The sequence below is a fragment of the Cupressus sempervirens genome, chromosome 3, assembly GCF_028749045.1.
Source record: "Cupressus sempervirens isolate cs-2001-9-10 chromosome 3, ASM2874904v1, whole genome shotgun sequence".
Classification (NCBI taxonomy): domain Eukaryota; kingdom Viridiplantae; phylum Streptophyta; class Pinopsida; order Cupressales; family Cupressaceae; genus Cupressus; species Cupressus sempervirens.
In genome coordinates this window covers 133290796-133312410 of record NC_143120.1, presented here as the reverse complement: position 1 = coordinate 133312410, position 21615 = coordinate 133290796, and the positions used below count along the sequence as shown (strand labels likewise).

General features: G+C 39.9%; 1 protein-coding gene across 1 annotated transcript in view; it reads left to right on the top strand.

Moving 5' to 3' along the window:
* The window catches only part of LOC149565115 (anaphase-promoting complex subunit), a 249994-nt gene that overhangs the window by 76638 nt on the left and 151741 nt on the right, over positions 1-21615 (top strand). The window contains exons 4-9 of the mRNA XM_089818658.1: positions 7386-7641; positions 8194-8374; positions 8486-8564; positions 8733-8818; positions 20196-20313; positions 20556-20588. Coding sequence (XP_089674784.1) covers positions 7386-7641; positions 8194-8374; positions 8486-8564; positions 8733-8818; positions 20196-20313; positions 20556-20588 — 753 coding nt within the window. The remainder of the gene's footprint in view (positions 1-7385; positions 7642-8193; positions 8375-8485; positions 8565-8732; positions 8819-20195; positions 20314-20555; positions 20589-21615) is intronic.

Sequence of the window (21615 nt, the reverse complement as noted above, 5' to 3'; positions counted from 1 at the left end):
TCCGTACGATGGGAATAGACAACTTCCAAATCCGTATGTTGAACTTGAAATCTGTACGATGCATTTGCTCTTTTTTTTTTTGCAAAGTGAAATTCACACGAAAGCTTGAAAGCCGTACGGTGCATGGAGCTTTTAAAAAAAAAACTGTACAGTAATGCTCTTAAAAATGTCGTACGGTGAAGGAGCTTGAAAACTGTACGGTGACTTTTCACACTTTTTTTTTTCACTCTCTTTTTCTTTTCTTTTCTTTTTCATTTTTTTTTTTTGTTTTTTTGAACAACTATGTACAATATTTACATATATACAGCACTTACAGTCTTCTTCTCTCAGTTGTTCGTCCATGGAGGTGCATTACTTCTTTCATGGCAGACATTCAACTTTGACCTGTTCCCTACATCGAACACTTCCCTTCCGTCTAGCATCCATTGTTTTACTGCTCCGTTAACACCCACTTCCCGAATTTGATATGGTTCGACCCACTTAACTTTGAACTTTCCTGGCGTGATCTCATTCTGGCCATCATACTTTAACACCCATTTCCCCGTCTGAAACCTATTCCATTTCAAGTGCTTATCATGCCATGCTCTACACTTGTTCTGTGTCACCTCCGTAGCCCACTCCTGCAATTGTTGCTCATCTAGTTTTTTTAAGGTACACAATCTCTCCATCTGGTTTTCCATATCGCCCGGTTTGTTTTCAAAGCTCGGTACCATGGACTCTGTCAACTGCCCCTTCTGGCTGTGAATAACACGTCCACTCTGTACTGCTGCAACTTTTATTAAACCCTTCCACTTTGTTTCCTGTGCGGACCGTATGATGTGTCTTCCTTACTGTTGGCACCTTTCTACTATATCTGTGGTTCGACATAATACTTTCTTCTTGCGCGGTCGTACAGTGGAATCTTTCCTCCTTTTGGGTTCGTACTATATGTTCTTTCCTTCAGCTTCAGTCATACCTGCGTTTCCTCCTTCGGCTTCTCTGTGTTGCTTCGAACATTCATTTCATCCTTCGACTTCTCCATGTTCCTTCGGACATTCATTTCCTCCGTCGGCTTCTCTGTGTTCCTTCGAACATTCATTTCCTTCTTTCTTACCTTCGTCGACTCTTAACATATTACAACTCGGAAAGAGTTCGTAGTCCTCTATCTGCCAGTGGTAAAGACCGTTCATTGAATCCAGATCGTCGTTTGTCGATCCTCCTTCCAACCGCAGGACTCTCTCCTGATCTGGTTCCATACTTTGCCCCTTTTCATCCTCTTCTCCTTTGGAATTTGATGATAGGGCTTCTTCCCCGACCATCTGAGTGTGCAGATCGATGACATACTTCCGGCCTTTGCTTTCGAGTGATAAAGTATTTTTCTTCCAATCGTGCTTTGCCTTGGCTTGTATCAGCCACCCTCGACTCAGAATAGTATCGTACCCTTTTCGTCTTAGAGGAATCACAACGAAGTCCAATAGGAATGGTTGTGTTCCAATTGTCACTGGTTGCGCTGTGAGTATTCCCAATGGCTTGATTCCATGTTGATCGACTGTTAACAATTGGAAGGTAGGTGGCCACAATGTTGGCTGTCCCAACTTTTTCCAAGTTTCCTTTGGCAGGACATTGACACCGGATCCTTCGTGCACGATCGTGTCTGTTAGCACAGTCCCGAGAATGCCCATTTCAACATCTGCCGGATAGCGTTCGGATGAAAGAGCTAACAGCATCGGATCTTCTGCACTTGCGCCACTCTCCTCCTTTTTGTCCACTGTACTTGCTCCACTTTCCTACTCACTTCCATGTTCTCTTGGGATTTTAGCAGTGGGAACGATGTTTGTGAGTGCCAATTGGAGCTGAGGCATAGTGAGCAACAAATCATTTATCCTAACGGGTACCTCGGCTTGCAATATTTGCCGTACAATGTTCTGTTATGCGCAGTTCCGTATGGAGGTACTCGCTGTGTCCTTCAGGTGTGTCGTTTCTATCTGCTTTACTATTTGGATCTCTGCCCGTGCTTCCTCCAGTCTATTCTTTTCCTCCGTCAGATCGAGGTATAGCCTTGCCTGCTTCCGAGTGATTGCCAAAACTTCTTCCTCGTCCGTCCCGACAGTAATCAAGTTTACTCCGGACTTCGGGCACTTAGCATTGTCATGATCGCTCGGTCCATACCATCGGCATAGCAACTTCGGTGTGTTCGTTGTTGTGCACTCTCGGGCAAAGTGACCCCACAGATTGCATGCGCGACATTGAACAATTGGCCGACCATTCGCATCATATTGAATTTGACTCCTTCCGCCATTATTGTTGTTGCTGGTATTGTTGTTGTTTTGACTGTGTCGGTTGTTTTTATATCGACCCGATGTGGCACCTTCTGTACTGGTGTTCCCGTTCCCTCCTGACGGGGATGCCTTCTGTGTCAGGAACACTTGCTGCGGTGTTCATGTTTTCAAATTGAAAGGGCATTCCTTTACCAGGTGTCCCATAATCTGACAAATCTCACAAAATTGATCTTTCGGGCATGATCCCTTTGTATGGCCTTCTTTCTTGCACTCTGTGCACCATAGGTCGTTGGCCTTAGTCTCCTTGTTCATGTTATTGAACTCCCTCATCATCCGAAGCATGTCCTTCTAAAGAGCACAAACTTTCTTGTTGCTGCCTTCATTGTCGCTGCTATCTTCTCTTGAAGGCTCGTCGTCATTTGAATCGGATGTGCTGGTCTTCTGTTCACTTTCGAGGTTCAATGCTCGATTGTATGCTTCAGTATATGTCGATGGTGGCACGATCTTCATCTTTTTTCCATAGCTTCGGGTGAAGGCCTTCAATGAACCATCTTTTCTGGAGCCCATCTACCGGCTTATTCTCCATTTTACTAATTAAGTCCTTCAACCTCCTGGCAAAGACCTGTACTGTTTCATTCTTCTTTTGCTTGGTATTGAATATCTCCGCTACAATTTCATTATCGTCGCGCAGAAGTTGAAATTCTGCGATGAACTCCTTAATGTTATCCCAACTGTTTAACTTTTGTGGATCAGTATCAGTAAACCAATTAATCGCAACACCCTGTAGGGTAGTGGGAAATTGTCGGATCCATTTGTTTGTATCTATTATGCCATTTGCCCTCCAGATCGTTTCACATGTTTTACAATGTCGAATGGGATCAACTGCTTCATCACCATCAAATTTAGGCAACTTTTCTTTCGAACCTGCCATTATCACTATATGTTGAGGGTTTTGTTGTGTACCTGGGCTGTTTTGCACTCCCGCGCTGTTTTGAGCATCCGCGCTGTTCTGAGCTCCTGTGCTGTTTTCAATACTCGCGCTGTTTTGGACACTCGCGCTATTCTGGACACCCGCACTGTTCTGCACACCCACGCTATTTCCAACACTCGCACTGTTTTGCACACCCACGCTGTTTTCTACACCCGCGTTGTTTTCGGCTTTCGCACTATTTTCAACACCTGTGCTGTTTTCAACAGCTGCGTTGTTTGCAACACCTGTGTTGTTTTCAACTTCCGCGCTATTTGGTGAGGAAGAGGGTTCGTCAACCGAAGCCGTTCGTTCCAGATGTATATCTCGGACGAAGAGGTCACTCCACTTTCATGCTCCTTCGGCACTTCGAGTCGTGCGAGTCGATCTCCTTCCGTCAAGATTCTCTTCCCGTGGCGTATGCAGGTTCAAAAACTCCTCCCTCGCTTCTTCCACCAAATCGAGCCATTGTCGAGTCTCTTTTAACAATTTTTCAGTGCTTTTGTGTCCGTCGGTAACTTGCTGAAATCTCTGTCTGCGTTCAGCCTGTTGTGCCAAAATTAAATTTTCCTGTGCTGCGCGTAATTCATCCTTTTCCTTCAACTTATTCTTATTCTTGTTTAACTGATTCGACATTTAATTCATATCTGTCTACCTGCGTACCAGGTCCATCGGGCAACGATGCCAAATGTTTACCGCATAGGTTAATTAAGAATTGCACACAGACAATGAACATGAACACAAATAGCAGAACTCTTCTTATTATTATTCGCATATGCCAAAGGCATTACATTATGCTTCCATGATAAGATCCCATACAATGCTTCCCGAAGGGGTTATAAATACTTTTCGAAGAACTTTCTCGAAGGTATCTGTCGGCCAAATACATTATGTCCGCTACAAACTATTTACCTGTCGGCTACATAATAAGAACTTTCCCGAAGGGACCCGTCGGCTGATACAAAAACTTTTCCGAAGGGTCCTATCGGCTGATACACAATTTCTACCGACGACAACTATTTTAAGGTGACAAACTTAACAATGGTTTGACTTGTTATCATGATGGATTGCATTAAGTTGCTGTTTCGAAATGTGTTAGAAATCATGATAACGAACGTATCATGATAGACTACATTAAGTTGCTGTCCTTAAATGTGCCGGAGATCATAATACTACATTTGTCATTCTTGTGTTCTTGCTTTATTATCATGATAGACTACATTAAATTGTTGTCCCGAAATGTGCCAGAGATCATGATAGCGAATGCATCATGATAGACTACATTAAATTGCTGTCCTAGAATGTGTCGGAGATCACGATACTACATTTGTTGTTTTTGTGTTCTTGCTCCATCACATGATAGACTATATTAAATCGTTGTCTTGAAATGTGTCGGAGATCATGATAACGAACGTATCATGATAGACTACCTTAAGTTGCTGTCCTGGAATGTGGAGATCATGATAACACATTGGTTGTTCTTGTGTTTTTTGCTCTATTACCATGATAGACTACATTAAATTGTTGTCCTAAAATGTGTCGAAGATCATGATAACAAATGTATCATGACAAACTACATTAAGTTGATGTCCCAAAGTGTGCTGAAGATCATGATACTTGTCATAATGGAGGCTACATTAAGTTGATGTCGTTGAGATTATATTTGTTATCCAATAGACTACATTTAATTGTTGTCCTAGAGTGCCAGACATCAGATATCTCATGTCTTTTTAAGATATAACATATTCTTTTCGTAGGCATCACAGATTTAATACTAGTGCACATACCAAGAGAATATAAGTATGATGAATATCATATGATTGATATTTCTTGTTGAATCATACTTCGTATGATATCAAAAGATAACATGTAAGTTGATGGAGATATGTTAATATCCTTGAATATGCCATTCCAAGAATATCATATCGAGATGATATCTCTCTATATGCTTGAGCTTAATGCGTTCTATACAATTCTCCCTAGCTAAGAGGGAGTTTTAATGTTGTAGTTTCAGTCGGATTGAATTGACCTACAAATAATTCCTCTATGGTTATTGGTTAATCATGAATTAAACAAACCCTCGTATATCTACTTATATATATATATTTAATGTTAATATTGTCTAATTAATGATTAACTTATAAATTACCATAGAGACGTGTCTTCATGAGACATGTCTCTTCTATGCATATTTATATAATATTCAATTCTGTATTTGGAACACAAAAATAAATAAATGGCAGTGTTATTAAATTTGCAAAAAACGATCCTACAAAACTAACAAGGTTTATAATTTTGAGGGATGATCAGCTGTGAAATTGCTAGAAATTATATATTGACAATGGAGATGTAATGAATTGCATTTGCAAGCCAACTTGATGATAATATGGTGATATTGTCTCTTGCTAGCTAAGTTTGTGCATTTGTGGTATTGCTTACTCTGGTTGCAAGTTTAGACATCTCCCTTGGGGATTCTCTAGTCTTCGTTGCATCACAAGCCTAGGCATGTACCACTTTGGATTCAATGTATGAGCAACCATGTGCGAGGGAGTGTTTAGGCTGTCCCATCTATGTTGAATAATGAGATGAATGTGCTTATTGTAGAATGCTAAAATGGGGTCCTCTTGCCTAATTGCTTTCATCTGTTCTACCATAGAATCAATGCACTCATACAACTCTCTAAGTGTAGGTGCATCATTATCCTCATATTTGATGACTTGGAATATTGGAGTGATGATAGAGACTATGTATTTTGCATCACTCCAAAATGCATCACTTTTCACTATCTCCTTCACCCTCCTCCCCTGCTATGTCTTGGCCTCATTCCATCAATTCCAATCTTGCGTCATAACCATGACTTGCAGTGGTCTCAACTGGTTTCAAGATCCCCTTCAGGAATCTCCTAAAGAGTGCATGTGAATTGTGGTGGTTGCAAATAAACTTGCACATCTCTTGCATTGCTAATTGCTCCTCTAATCTAGTCAATCGGCCCCATGTCCTCGAGTGCATTGTTCATGGCATACACTCAACACGTAATCCACCAAATATGTTTGTATGCTCCCTCAATAAGCTTCCTTGTAGCTTTACACACATGTGCTGCATTTGTCACTGCTTGAACCACATATTGTAGCCCAATCTCCTTGATAGTTGTTTGCAAGACGTCAAATTGAAAATCAACGCCTTAGTGTCTTGAACAATCAAGTGCCTCGAGAAAGAGTGGGCCTTATGGGCTTGTAACTATGAAATTAATGAATGGATGATGCCTAATGTCCCTCTGCCCATCTGGACACCTCCCAACACACTCATTATCTCCATCAATACACTGATCTTGGTATAGTAGTTATCCAAAATCATGGTTCTCAATTTGTGCTCACTTGGTGGTAGATATTTTGATGCTCCTCCCTTTGTCACCATCAATATCATTCCCTTATAATATGGAGATTGAGCTATATGAGATGGGATGTTAGTGACAAAGAACTTGCTAATGGAATCATCTATCTTTTCCCTCTGGCACATAGTGAACATATGAGATATTGGGTTACTTTGCATCTTGTATTTCCCCTTTCCGTATTGTGATTCAAGCACATCACTCTGATTGGATGAAGGCCCTGAGGCTGACCGATACTTGCACATGAATTAGTGAGAGATACATTAGTGGAATGTGAATGTGTGTGTTAAATTTTAATATAGTAAGTGTTATTTTTGTTGGGTTCTTTCCTAAAAGGGTTTCCAAGGGTAAATAATCATGTTATATTGAGTTTGTTTGAATCAATGTCTCTTTTGAAAAGTGATTCAAGTGATGTTTCTGAACATTATGATCATGAGCTGAGTGTGTTTAAAATGTCTTTTAAAAACTTGCTGATTTTTGCTTCTATGATCACAATGAACCGAGATTAGACTCAATTACATGAGGAATCACACTAGATTTGCAAGCATTAAAAACTGATAATCTCTCTTTTGTATGTGTGGGAAGAAACTTCTATGTTAGACCAAGTTCTACAATATTATTTCTTCCTTTTCTTCTGCTTTCTCTGTCAATGGATGTGAGAGATTTAATTTTTTTATATACATTTGGGTGTTGCAATTCGGTTTCTGTTTGGTTCCTTACAACCTTAGATTTCTAACCATTCATTATTGGCGATGGTGTTATGAATGATCAGGAAATATGTCATCTTCTGACCAACCTCAAGGCATACTACAGGCAGTTTGATAACTCTAGTTCCAAGAAGCCTATGTACTTTGACACACTGTTGAGAAAAAATGTTCAAGAGGATAACAGGGATGGATTTGATCATGAGAATTTTGGATATTTCAATTCAAATTCTGGTCCACAACAACTTGGAGATGCAATGAGGAGAAGAAGACGAGCAAGCCATCATTTGGATGTTTCCGATCCATTTGCGCAACTAGTTGGAGGTAAGCCTTGTATTTTGTCTTGTTAGTTAGTAATGGATTGACTTACAACAAGTTTGTTTTTAATGATATTAGGGAGATGCACAATAAAACCACTGTATTTTATTCTTTCCTGCTGTGTTGCTTGTTTTTCATGATTATTTGAAGCATATCCACAGGATCTTAAATTTGTTCATGATTATCACTTTTTTATTTTCATGCTGAGGAAAAATGGCCTAGCGATTGTTTCTAATTACTCTCTCTTGAACATGGTTGTTTCAAAATCTGAAATATCTAATTCAAATACGAAGCATTCAATAGTACTCATGACATAGATCTGATCGTTTAAGCATTTCTTTCATACGTACTCTAACTTTTCTCTGCCCCACCTTTTCATGGTAATGACATTGTTGTACTTTTCTCTTTTAAGTTTAAATGCTTGATATTTTTTTAATCCCTACCACCTCAATTATGCTCAACTGCTGTGACTTGTAATATGTATCATTAAGATAAAAACTTAAATAGTTTCTTCATTGAGATGTCTGAGTCATTTTTACTAACTGAAGAGATATGCAGATTCAGACAAATCAAAAGATTTCCAAGATAGTGATTGGGCTCAATTGAGTCCATTAGAGAGTGTACATGATTTAGAATTTGCATGTCCTACTAGAAGTGATAACAATCAGAACTTGCTATTCCTTCGCTCATATGGGCAAGTTGAAGGATATTTGCGGGAGCAAGCTGATTTGATTGATAAGTAAGTTGACAGTAAGAGGAACCAGAGTTGTCTTACATCTTAGTTAAAGTGATGTTTATTTGATTAGATTTTATAGCTGGCTATAAAATTATGACAATGATTTTCTTGCAGACATGTTGCACTTGTTCCTATGAATGCATTTGAGGCAAAGCTGAATCAGCTTGAGAAACTTTCACCAGACTTGCAACGGGTGGGTTTTAGTTGGGACATTTATGTTTTGATGTTATTTTCTATATTTTATAAAATCATGAAGTCTTACTATGACCAGATTATTTGATAAGAATTTATAAGTTTACTAGCATATTTTCTACTTTCTTTGCTTGAAATATTTTGTTTATTTATTTGTACCTTTAAATAGGTGAACTATCTACGATACTTGAATAGTCTTTATCATGGAGATTATCCTGCTGCTCTGCACAGTCTTCATCGGTACTTTGATTACAGGTTAGTCTATTTGGAATCTGTGAGATGTCCATTATTTTCTGAAAATGTTGTTCTACTATCAGTATTTTTGTAGATGGCATAAGCCAGCAAACATTTTTAGCAATTCGGTTCCTCTTGCATGTTAGTTGCTCAAAGCTGTGGTATATTTAGATAGTGGTTATGATTTTTTTATTGATTCGTAATAATTTGATTTTATTGCTTAAACTGTTAAACATATATTTTGCAATAGATCCATCATTTATCATAGTCCAGAATAGGCTGTTCATTCACATAGCATCAGCCTCATCAAACCACATCCCTATTCAATACCCAGCCTGAGCCAAAATGGAAGCTTAAAAACTATACTTCTAAGTTCTATCCCTTACCCTCGAGTTCCATTTGTACTAAAATTTTCAGATTTTCACCATATCTACATATATTTTCCATATGTCTATAAAACGACTTTTTTGAAAGTAATAAACCTTCAGTGAAGGCAGCAAACTTTTTAACTCCTAAATACAAGGATTTACAATTACATGATAGGACTCGTACCAAAAGAAGTGCATATCTGTCTAAAATTGGGGTGGTAACCTTAAACTCTTGAGACAAAATTCGATATTGCTCATCAACACTCAGAAACAACATTATCCATCAATGAAGTAGCGGCACCAGGGCCCAATAGGATTATTCAGCTGATAATCCTTCAGCTCCAGTGGAATCCAGTTTTGTGCCACTCCTTCCTGCTCCAACCACACCATTTCCTCACGACTTTCATGCAACTCCATCAAGAGAATCCACCCATAGCTGGCTTCTGTTATGTTGTCAGCCGTATTCATATTTGCACCCTATACAATGAATGGATGTATGTCATTCACAATGGCTGATACTTCTATCCATTGACCTCAGTTAGCTCTGAAGCCAACTTTTGGAATTGCATCTGCTATAATGGGTACCAACCCATGCAACCATCCCGTATGGAAATATTGTCGCATCACCCAGATAATATCTTCAGCAGAGCTGAGCTCCAATGCCCAAGCCATGAACACTGAGACAATGTCTGAGTGGGTTCTGTAATGGTAACGTGCATATATGAATTCCTCACCAAGTATGAAAAAGATGGGGTCCATGAACTTGAAAACATATTTCAATCTTTGCTCTATAAAGCAACCAATACAAGCTGCCCGCTGGTTCTCTGTTTCAATTGTAAAGTTCGCCTCCGTGTCTGCTATCCTCACAGTTGTACTTTTCTATACAGCAATACACTAATCATCGGAACAAGAAATTAAACTCCTAGCACAGAATGCTTTAGACACCACTAAAGTTTCATTACTTCTCCCAGTACTCAACAATACTCATTCATGATTACACAGTACTGAGGTGGCTTCTTGAGACCTACCTGCATTAACTGCAAGTTTTTGAGGGATGGCCACTCTATAATAAGTTTTTGAGGGATGGCCACTCTATAATAAAGGCTATCCCATCAATCTTTCCTCCAATGTACTGACCAAATGTCTAGTTCATGTGAACTTGATTGTAATAGATGCTAAACATTCCCTGCATTTTCAGATTCCACAAACTACTATTCTCCAATAAATAGATATATCTCACCAATCTCCTAAAATCATGAAACACTGAATGGATTCTAAAAAATAAGAGGTTCATCTAATCCTTCAAGTTTACTGAAGTCCTCACGATAACCTTCCCCAGCATTATCAACAGCCCAGTTAGCTAACAAATCTGCCATTCCATTCCCTCCTCCGTGTACATATGTTATTTTGAATTCACTAAAAGAGTGGGGCATCTTGATGATGGATACAACATATTTATTTATAGTCCATGCATTGGACTTACCTTTTATAATCGCATTAATAATAACTTGTGATTCACCCTCAAGGTGTATCCTTTCCACATCTAGTTGTTTAGCCATTTCCACCACAAACTATGCAGCTTGGACCTCTACTATACTCTTTATTCCTTTTTCCAATCTCTGCATCCTAACGGCGATTAAGTTTTCCATGTCATCATGATTAGTCACACTGGCACCAAAAGGGCCTAAGTTGCCTCTTGAAGCTCCATCAAAATTAACCTTCATCCATCATTTATTTGGCCTTTCCTATTCAATTTTAGTATTGACTTCCACTGTCCTTTGCTTTGGATCAACCCAAGAAGGCTCATAAACAGGCCTAGCGTTTATTGTCTTTATGTAGACAGAAAATTTATGCAAAATTAAAATTCTGGGTGTCTTTGCAAACTGTACGCAAGTACCATAAACATTCCCCAAAGTGAAACTAAAAAATAGTCAAACAGTATGTCATAAAGCCAAGGTGCAAAATAAGTATAGCCACAAGTTCTATAGCTTCTGATTGGATTATAAATCGTATCCTTTGACTCTTGGGAAATTTAGCTTATGGCATTGTTTTGGTTTTATCATTCAAAAATATCTAATAAGAATCACGGGGTAATTAGAAAGCATAAGGTGACTAATTAGAATATGGGGATGAATAAAGGCCCTTTCCCTATACTTCTATCATTGTGAATCATTAATGAGAGAATTTCATTGACACCATCATCATGCCAACTCAATTGCTTAGGTTACAACACTTGTTCACTTTTGATGGTGAAGGCAACTTAGTGAGTTTTCTGCTTGTTTGCATTGATGTGAAACATAATTAATTTGGACAAGGGGAATAGACATGCGCTGCCTGCAAATGTTCTCTATCTTAGGATAAAGGTGCTATTACTTTGTAAATCCTATGTTAGAATTTAGAATAAAATATTCATTTACATAGTTGATGATGGTGGTCTTATTGAAGACCCATATGATGGTGATAATCAATTTTATTATTTTGACGATGAACGTTCATCATGACATTCAAGTTGAAAAGTTCTTATTGAATTACTCTACTACATTTGTAATAGTAATAGTATATTTGTATAACATGTAGAGCAATTATAGCATTTCTGAACTTAATTATTGTTTTTAGTCTGCAAACATATATATATTGTATGGGGATTCCCAGAATGTATCCAGGTCCATATTAATGCCATAATTGTATTACTGTACCCACGTACTACTACACACATCCAATTGTGACTTGGCAACTCAGCTGATGGAGGTTTTAACTCCTAATCCCTTGAGGATTTTAACCGTATTATCTTTTGTAGGAAGGAATGTCTTTTGTAGCCCTGCTGTTAGATCGACGTGATTCTAGTAATATAAGACATATCTCCCCAAAAAATGAAAGGGGAGGCCTATGCCTTGTTGCAATTTAGATATTGAAAACTTTTATGGTAAACTTGGACATTCTTTTTCAGATGATTTGAAGATTGTTAGTTCATGGAGGATTTTGTGGTGGCCTTTTGAGATCCTGCTTTGGATGGATTGAACATTGTTGGATCATGGAGTGGCTTTTGCCTATTTCAAGTTGAAGTTGTTTGTGGTTTCATCATAAGGTGTAGTGAATTTTGAACTTATAGATGGAAGATAAAGCTATTCTACGGCGAAATTAGACAATTCAGTTGATGTTGACCGTAAACTGCTATTCATATTTTCTGGCAAAAGAACATGGTGGGAATATTGGAAAATGTGATTTTAGGATGAAGAAATGAATAGAATGGACATCTAGAACAACCCGTGAAACTGTGTGTCAGCCGACTGGATGGTCTCGGCGGTGTTTCTGTAGCCGACGGAATGATTGTCGTCGGTGTTTTGTATTTTGTAGCCGACGGATAAATAGTTTGTAGCGGACATAATGTTTGTGGCCGACGGACTCCTTCGGGAAGGTTCGGCGGTAGTATTTATATCCCGTCTGGGATCACTGTAAATCATCAATAATCTACTATTACGAATATTATGAAGCATAATGTATGTCTGGCATATGCGAATGTAATTTTGCTATTCTATTCCATGGTCTGTATGCGTTGATTTCTTTACCAGTACGGTAAACATTTGGCGCCGTTGCCTTATAAATTTGGAAGGTGGGAGGAATGAAGATTAATGCCAAATCAGCTTAACAAAGATTGGAATAAGGTTAGGGAAAAAGATGGAACCCGTACTGCGCAAGAGAATTTAATTCTGGCACAGCAAGCCGAACGTCGACGGAGATTTCAAAAGATTGCCAACGGAAATCGGAGCGTCGAAGAATTGTTGGAGGAGACTCGGCAGCGGGTGGAATTGGTGGAAGAAGCACGGGAGGAGTTCTTGAATTTGTGTTCGCCGAGGGAGGAAAATTCAGACGGAAGAGCATCAACTCGCACGGCTCGCAGTGCCGAGGGAGCACGAGCGTGGAGTGACCTCTTCGTTCGGGATAGACTTTCGCGGGAAACAACTTCAGAAGATCTGTCTTCTTCACCAAGGTTTGCAGCTGTCGACACCTCCGGTGTGGGAGTGCAGACCACCGGTGTGGGAGTTCTGACCGTCGGTGTGGGAGTGCAGACCGTCGGTGTGGGAGTTCAGACTGCCGGTGTGGGAGTTCAAACTGCCGGTGTGGGAGTGCCGACTGCCGGTGTGGGAGTGCAGACCTCCGGTGTGGGAGTACAGACCTCCAGCGTTGTGATGGCGGGACCCAAAGAAAAGCTGCCGAAGTTTGAAGGCGATGGTACCGCCAACCCCATCCGACATTGTAAGACATGTGAGACGATCTGGCGGGCAAATGGAATCACAGATGCCAACAAATGGGTTAGGCAATTTCCGGCAACCCTACGGGGTGTGGCGATTGATTGGTTTTCGGATACGGATCCACAAAAGCTAAATAGCTGGGATAACATTAAAAAGGAGTTCTTGGTGGAATTTAAACTCTTGCGGGATGATAATGAAATCGTAGCAGAGATTTTCAATACCAAACAGGGGAAGCACGAAACTGTCCGCGTCTACGCTAGGAGATTAAAAGACTTAATAAACAAAATGGAAAGCAAGCCGGCGGACGGATTGCAGAAAAGATGGTTCGTGGACGGCCTACGATCGAAATTGCGGAGGAAAATGAAAATTGTCCCACCGTCATCATATCTGGATGCGTATAACAGAGCACTGGACCTTGAAAGTGAACAGAAGACAAAGAAGAAGAAAACTAGTTCCTCTGATTCTGATGATGACGAGCCTGCCGGAGATGATAGCAGTGACGACGAAGGCAGCAGCAAGAAGGTTCGTGCCCTACAGAAGGATATTGTTCGCATGATGAAGGAGTTTAAAAACATGCAGAAGGAGCCAAAAGGCAGTGAACTGTGGTGCACGGAGTGTAAGACCAACGGTCATACTAAAGGATCGTGTCCAAAGAACCAATTTTGTGACATTTGTCAGATCATGGGCCATTCGACAAAGGACTGTCCCTTTAACATGAAGACAAGAGGATTTCCGCAGGTGCTTCTTACGCAGCAGGCTTCCCCGTCGGGCAGTAACGGAAATGCAAACATTGATGGTGCCACATCCAGAGGGTACAGGAATAATATCAGAGGGCAAAATAACAACAATGCAAACAATAACAATAATAATGGGAGCCGAAGTCGAACTCAGTATGATGCAAACGGACGGCCAATCGTTCAATGCCGAGCATGTAATTTGTGGGGTCATTTTGCGCGGGATTGTACAATAGCAAACACACCGAAATTATTATGTAGATGGTGCGGACCTGGCGATCACGAAGATTCCAAGTGTCCAAAGTTTGGAGTAAACTTGATCACTGTTGGCACGGATGTAGAAGAGGTTCTGGCAATTACATGGAGGCAAGCGGAGGAAAAGAGAAAATTGGGGGAAGCGCAGGCGGAAATTGCAAAGGCATCCTCGGCGGGATATCTCAGTTGAAGGACATCACCGGCACCTTGGCAAGGAATTTCGCAGAATAGAACATTGTATGACAGATCTTACAAACGGAGATACCAGTCAAGATAAGTGACCTCCTTCTGACAATGCACTAGTTATGGACGGCCATTTTGAATCATACACCGTTTTCGAAAGCAACGAAGGATACAGGAAGGGACAGTAGGGAAGTGATGACAACAGACCCAATGCTGCTGGCACTCACCTCTGGATGGCATCCAGCGGTTGTCGAGATGGGGATTTTGGAAAATGTTCTGACAGAGACAATTGTCGACGGAGGGTCCGGCGTGAATGTGTTGCAGGAGGATACTTGGAAGAAGTTGGGAAAATCGACGCTCTAGCCACCTACATTCCAGTTGTTGATGGAAGACTAGCATGGAATCAAACTGTTGGGAATCTTGAAAGCGCAACCGATCACTATTGGAACACAACCATTTTTATTGGATTTTGTGGTCATTCCATTGAAAAGAAAAGGATATGATGCTATTCTAGGATGAGATTGGTTGGTGCAAGCAAAAGTAAAACATGATTGAAAACGAAATACCCTATCAATGGAGGGCGGAGGCAAAAGATTCACAATTGACCTGCACACGCAAATGGTCAGCGAGGAGGCAGCATCGTCAGACTCAGAAAGTGAAGGCGGCAGTGATGACGAAGGAAAGAGGAGAATGGAACCAGACGAAGAAAGAATATTGAGACTAGATGGAGGATCGAATGATGACGACCTAGACTCGGTGAATGGCCTTTACCATTGGCAAATAGAAGACTACGAACTCTTTTCGAGTTGTAATATGCTAAGGGCCGATGAAGGTGAGAAAAAGGAGGAAAATGAGTGTCCGGAGGAATAAAGAGAAGCAGATGACGCAAAGGAGGTTACGGCTAAAGAAGGGAAGGACATAGAATACAGACCCAGGAAAAAGAAAGATCCCACCATTCGGTACACGGTGAATGGACCGCACAGGAGGAAAAGAACGCATCACACTATAAAATTACTTGAAGGGTACCGACAACATGGAAATAAGTTAGATGTGCGACGACTGCAGGCACAGTGGGCGACGAAGGTAACACAGAACAAACATAAGGCGTGGAATGACAAACTCAGTAGGTTTCAGCCGGGGCAGTTGGTACTCAAGTACGACGGTCGAGATGAAATCAGACAGGAAAGGTTTAAGGCAAGATGGGTTGGACCATATCTGTAATGTCCCCTTTTTTAGCATTCATAGCATGATGTTGTCGTTAGCCTATTTCCCCACTGTCCCGTAAGCTAACCAGGACATTAAAGGGACTTAGAGGCCATTTGGCCTAGATAGTTTCAGTTGCAGGTCTTTCTGAGGGGTTTTGAGGCAACTTTGGGCATACTTACTATTTATAGTAAGCCATCTTGGGCATGGGCGGACATCCAGTGGCAACAATATGTCGATGGTAATTGTTTAAAATCGACAAGAAGACTTGTTTATTACTGATAAGATTTGTTATGCATTGATAAAGTTATTTTATAAAGTTAAATTAAATATTTAACTTTATTAATGCATAGACTATAGTTGTGGAAAATATTTAAATTAGAAGAGTCCCCTTTATTTTATAACAAATTGGAGACATAAGTTACATAAAGGGAGTTATGTTTAATCCCACATTGAGAAAACGAAGGATGGAGCTCTTGTGAGAACACTATAAAAGAAATGGAAGAGCTTCTTTTATGCAGGCTTGGAAATATCAAAGAAATTGGGAAATTTTCTGGAGATTATGTCTCAATAGTTTGAAGGACGAAATCCCTTCAAGCTGAAAATCTTGACGCCATTGAAAGATATGGTCTTGAGATTCAACAGGGTAGCAGTCTGAAAAAGTAGATACGAAAAAGCAGAACCGAAAAAGAAGGCCGAAAAAACAGTTCGAAAAAAGCGGAACCAAAAAAGCAGGCCGAAAAAGCAGTCCGAAAAAGCAGTTCGAAAAAGCAAATTGGAAATGCAAAGCAGAAGGGGCAGCATTGAAGAAAATTATTACAGCCATCTACAAACAGGTTCCTTTATTAGTATTGTTTTTTAGGGTGTTATAAGTTTCAGCTGTAAGTGTGCAATATATCAGCATTATCATTTTGTAATCCATGTAAATGCCAAAAGTCTTGGCCATATTTCATGAGCATTGTGTTAGAAATTTCATTGCAAATTAAGAAGATAATAGTTGCTGGTGTCATTTAAGCAATTCAGTATCATTATTTATCAGCTAGTTAGTTTGCACACCAACTGTTTGTAAAAATGTCAGTTGGCTGTAGGTGTTCATTTCTCATGCTTAGATCATATATATGCACTGAATATTGTCAAAATTAGTAACACACTCATGTTAGGTCATTGTTTAGTCTATTTGGAGTCTTCTAGCACAAGATTCTCATTGATGCAAATTTAAAAAGAGTCATTTAAAGCTAGCTGAAATACTATATTAGTCATACGTCCCTTGCATGTGAATTGTGTGATGAAATTCTTTGAGCTTTCATCAGCATTTTTTGAGAGCAGATTTGAGGAGGGCCATTACAGTGGTATTAGAGCTTGCTTGCAAAGTGTTTGACGAAATGTCAAACAACTGAATTATAAAGATTTTTGGTGTTTAAAGAAGTTATAACCTATTGGGGTTATTACAATATCAAACCTGGGAGGTCGACGACAATCGGGTGATAAAATTGGAGACATTGGACGAGCAAGAGGTGCCTCCGGTAGTCAACGAATTTAAATTGCAAATATATGGTGCCAGGAAGACTCCGTCGCTATCACAGAATGGCCAGTTGACTCCGTCGTCGTTGCAGAATGGCGACGCCTGGAGGCAAAATTGAGGTGCTGTCTTTCTATTTTATTTTATTTTTGGCAAAAAAAAAAAGATATAAAAAAAAAAAAAATAATTTTTTTTTGCCGCGGACAGGGTTTCGTGGACTGTCTGCTCGTGGACAGGGTTCTGCGGACAGTTTGCCCGCAGACACATGTCCCGCAGGCAGCTTGTCTGCGGACTGTGTCTCGCGGGTAGCTGTTCGGACCTCCCGAGGAACCTTTATGCGGAGCATTCCCACGGAGTTTTTTTTATGTTCTTGCCGAAGGCTTTTTTTTTTTTTTTTGGCTACCCGCGGATTGTTTATTTTGATTCCAGCAGCTGTGCGGCCTTCTCCCCCGATTTCTTCTCGGCGTTTGTTCTTGATGCGGACTCGGGCAATATTTCTCTCCGCCCATAGTACTCTGCGATTCCATAGTGGTTGATATTGTTGGTGCAGATAGTTCCGCAAATCCATAGACAAGGTCGGGGGCAGGGTTGTGGGTGTTGGTGTGAATGCTCCAGTATCGGGCTATTGGGAGTGGATCTATGTAGAGGCGGCATATGAATCCTTACCGTAAGGATTTTTCTGTTCGTAGCGGACGCTTGTCTTCTTCGGAGTTTTCTTGTCTTGCGAATGGTTTTATGCGGGTTTTTCTTAGTTCTCTCACGGAGGTGGTTGAGTTCAGCTTGAAGGACAAATTCAACTCGGAGGAATTAATATCATTCTCTTGGTAGGGATCGGCAGGATAGGAAAGAGGCACAATAGCGGGCGAGTAACAAAAAAAAAAAAACGATGACAGATTCAAGTTGTTCGGAATGGGTAACAAATGATGCCAAAGGGAAGGGGAAGCAGCAGTGGTTACCAGAGAGAGTCTGGAATTGGCAGAAAATGGCAAAAACAGTGTGTTCTGTGCATTTTTATGTGGGTTTTGGAGTGTTAACAGGGAGCGCACCCAGGGTGTTGCCCCAGGACCCCGCGGGGGCATTGCCCCTTGGACCCCCAGTCGTTGCGGATATCAGTCGTGGGAGTCTGACCAGTTGAGAAAAGTTGAAGTTGCTGCAGGCATGGACTTTCTATGTACTAGAGGCACTGGGAGTAGGTGTTGGCCGGGAGGCTGTCTTGGTGGATGCGTAGAGAGCTCGGAAGGAGCTAATCATCCAGTTGGAGGCAGTGCAGCGACACTTGGCTCAGGGTACCGAGGAATTGAAACCAGAGAAAGCAGCACAGGTGGCTATCAAGATCAACTTGAGGAGACAGTATTGTGTTAGTAGAGGCTACAGATGTAACGAGATGAATGTGGAAGTGATGCGACAGAAGCAGATTGTTCTTGTTGTAGTCACTCTGATAATGTATTTTGTTTGTTAATTTGTCTCAGATATTGTCGTCCGCAGACGACTTTTCTTTTTGGGGGGGGGGATGGTGTCAGCCGATTGGATGGTCCCGACGGTGTTTCTGTAGCCGACGGAATGATTGTCGTCGGTGTTTTGTATTTTGTAGCCGACAGGTAAATAGTTTGTAGCGGACATAATGTTTGTGGTCGACGGACTCCTTCGGGAAGTTTCGGTGGTAGCATTTATAACCCGTCTGGGAGCATTGTAAATCATCAATAATCTACTATTATGGATATTATGAAGCATAATGTATGTCTGGCATATGCGAATGTAATTCTGCTATTCTGTTCCATGGTTTGTATGCGTTGATTTCTTTACCAGTACGTCCCGGCGGTGTTTCTGTAGCCGACGGAATGATTGTCGTCGGTGTTTTGTATTTTGTAGCCGACGGGTAAATAGTTTGTAGCGGACATAATGTTTGTGACCGACGGACTCCTTTGGGAAGGTTCGGCGGTAGTATTTATATCCCGTCTGGGATCATTGTAAATCATCAATAATCTACTATTACGGATATTATGAAGCATAATGTATGTCTGGCATATGCGAATGTAATTCTGCTATTCTGTTCCCTGGTCTGTATGCGTTGATTTCTTTACCAGTACGGTAAACACTGTGAAGGTCACACTGAAAATATTAATCAATTGATGGCTGAATAAAGATTTTAAAAAAGACAGAAGGGACATGTGGCACAACTGTTTCAAATCTGAAAATTCTGATGGGTAATATTGACCAAGCAACACATTTGCTGACATCTGCATGGTGATTTGGTTTCTTCTTTTCTTGTTCGGTCAATGTAAATATACAAAAGGAGGGGCTGCCAGCACTTGCAGCATGAGGAGGTGTGTATAATAAAGTCTGTTGACAATGTTAGTTTATTTAAATACTGGATAAACAAAAACAAGGAGTATGCAAGATTTTGTTTAGGTAAATTTGTATCAATAGAGAGCCCAATGATATATATGACAAGTATCCAAGTAGGTTGGAAACATCAGTCAGTGGAATGTTGTTTTGAACCAGAAAATCTGCAGAACAGAGTTACACGATAGAAATGTTTCCTTATTATCACCTTTTCAATTACACACAAGCATTGAATTGTTTCATGTGCATATGCCTACAGATATAGGAATATGCAACCATACTACAGGCATATCCATTTTAAAAAATGGGAGTGGTAATGTTTATTTATGTCTGTAAATGTATGCATGCACATGAATGTAGTTTTAGAGGGCCATATATACATAGAAATTATGGTATACTTCTATTGTGATAATTATGATTTAATCTGTTGAAGTTGATTGATTTTCAATATAATTTATTGTAGTCCTGGGACTTTTTCCCTTTTATTTTATAAAGAAGGGTAGTAAATGATCATTATAAATTTCAAAGGAGCTCTCATTTCAGTGCAGGGAAGGAAGGACTAGATGATACTGGACCATTTGCAACTGGAAGGTTTCAGGCTGTGCTGCTTAGTTTGGGAACCATGCATTCTCGGTTTGGACATCCTGTGCATGCTTTGTTGGTATGCAAGTCACACTTTTCTCGCACATTTCTTCTTCACTAAATAATTTTGATGACATCTTATTATTGCTAGATTCTACTGTCTACAGAGGTGCTATTTGTATGTAAACAAATTTCTCATAGTTCTTGTCAAATGGTATATAAACTTTTGGTATTCACTCTATTTTCAAAGTTTTTTTTGGACACGCCTCCTTGCTTTTTTGTAACTGTAATGTTATGGCTAACCCACCTTAAATCTTGCAGGCTCTAAAAGAGGCCATTCAGGAAGCTCAACAGGTTATATATTTACATCACCTCTATCTATTATGATTATTGTTAACTTATAGCTTGTTCTTTTTTGTTTGTTACATGTTATTTGTTGATTGCCTTGGGAAAAACTTCATAGTAAAAGAGTACCCAATGACATGTTTGAAGCATTTGGTTATGAGCTATTTAATTTTATTGTGTTGGAAGGAATGATGCATGGAGTTTAATTGGGTTGAATGGCATAGCATTCAGTGAGCGTGGTTTGTATTTATTATTGGATGTGGGATTTGTATGGTGTTTGTAACACACTTTTTAGATTTTACAATTTGACATATTATTGGCTGTATGAATTGAGATGGTCTATTGCTGCCCTACCTAGAACAATTAAAATCACCACAACCATCAGAACTTACAAGAAAAAGGAACTTGATCCTTTGGAGAAGCTTATTTTTTTTTACAAAACAGAATCTCCCTAGGTCACTTCTGTACAAATTTCTAAAGAGGCATTTAACATTAACTCCTGATTGGTCTTTGTGAGTGAGTGAAGTCATCCATGTGCGTGAAGCATCTTCTGACCCCTTTGAGACAAAGGATTTTCTATAGCCATTGAGTTCCCTCACCAATTGGATTCGTGGCATCCAAACTTAGTGTTTCAACTTCCAACCATAGCTAATATGGTTTTATCACATCATTAACATTCCTCAATAAATTGCTGTGTATAAAGTATATTCCAACATTATGTCTAGCCTATATAATTTGTATTATATCTTATACCTCTGCTTTAGAGTAAGCTAAGAACTACTCCAATATTGTCCGAAACTTTGAAAAAGAGAATATCATGAAAAGGTTTTATGAAGAGAAATATCATTAGTGTCAACGAATTGCTGAATGTAGTGATGATGAACTTCAATATGCTTGTTGCAAGCATTTAAACTGGCTTCTTCACTTATTTCAAGGTTCCTTTGTTTTTATTGAATGGAGTCTGTGCAGTTTGAGGATGTTTCAGATAATTCAAAATTCAGCATAACCGTACAATTGTTTTATACTGTACTTCAAT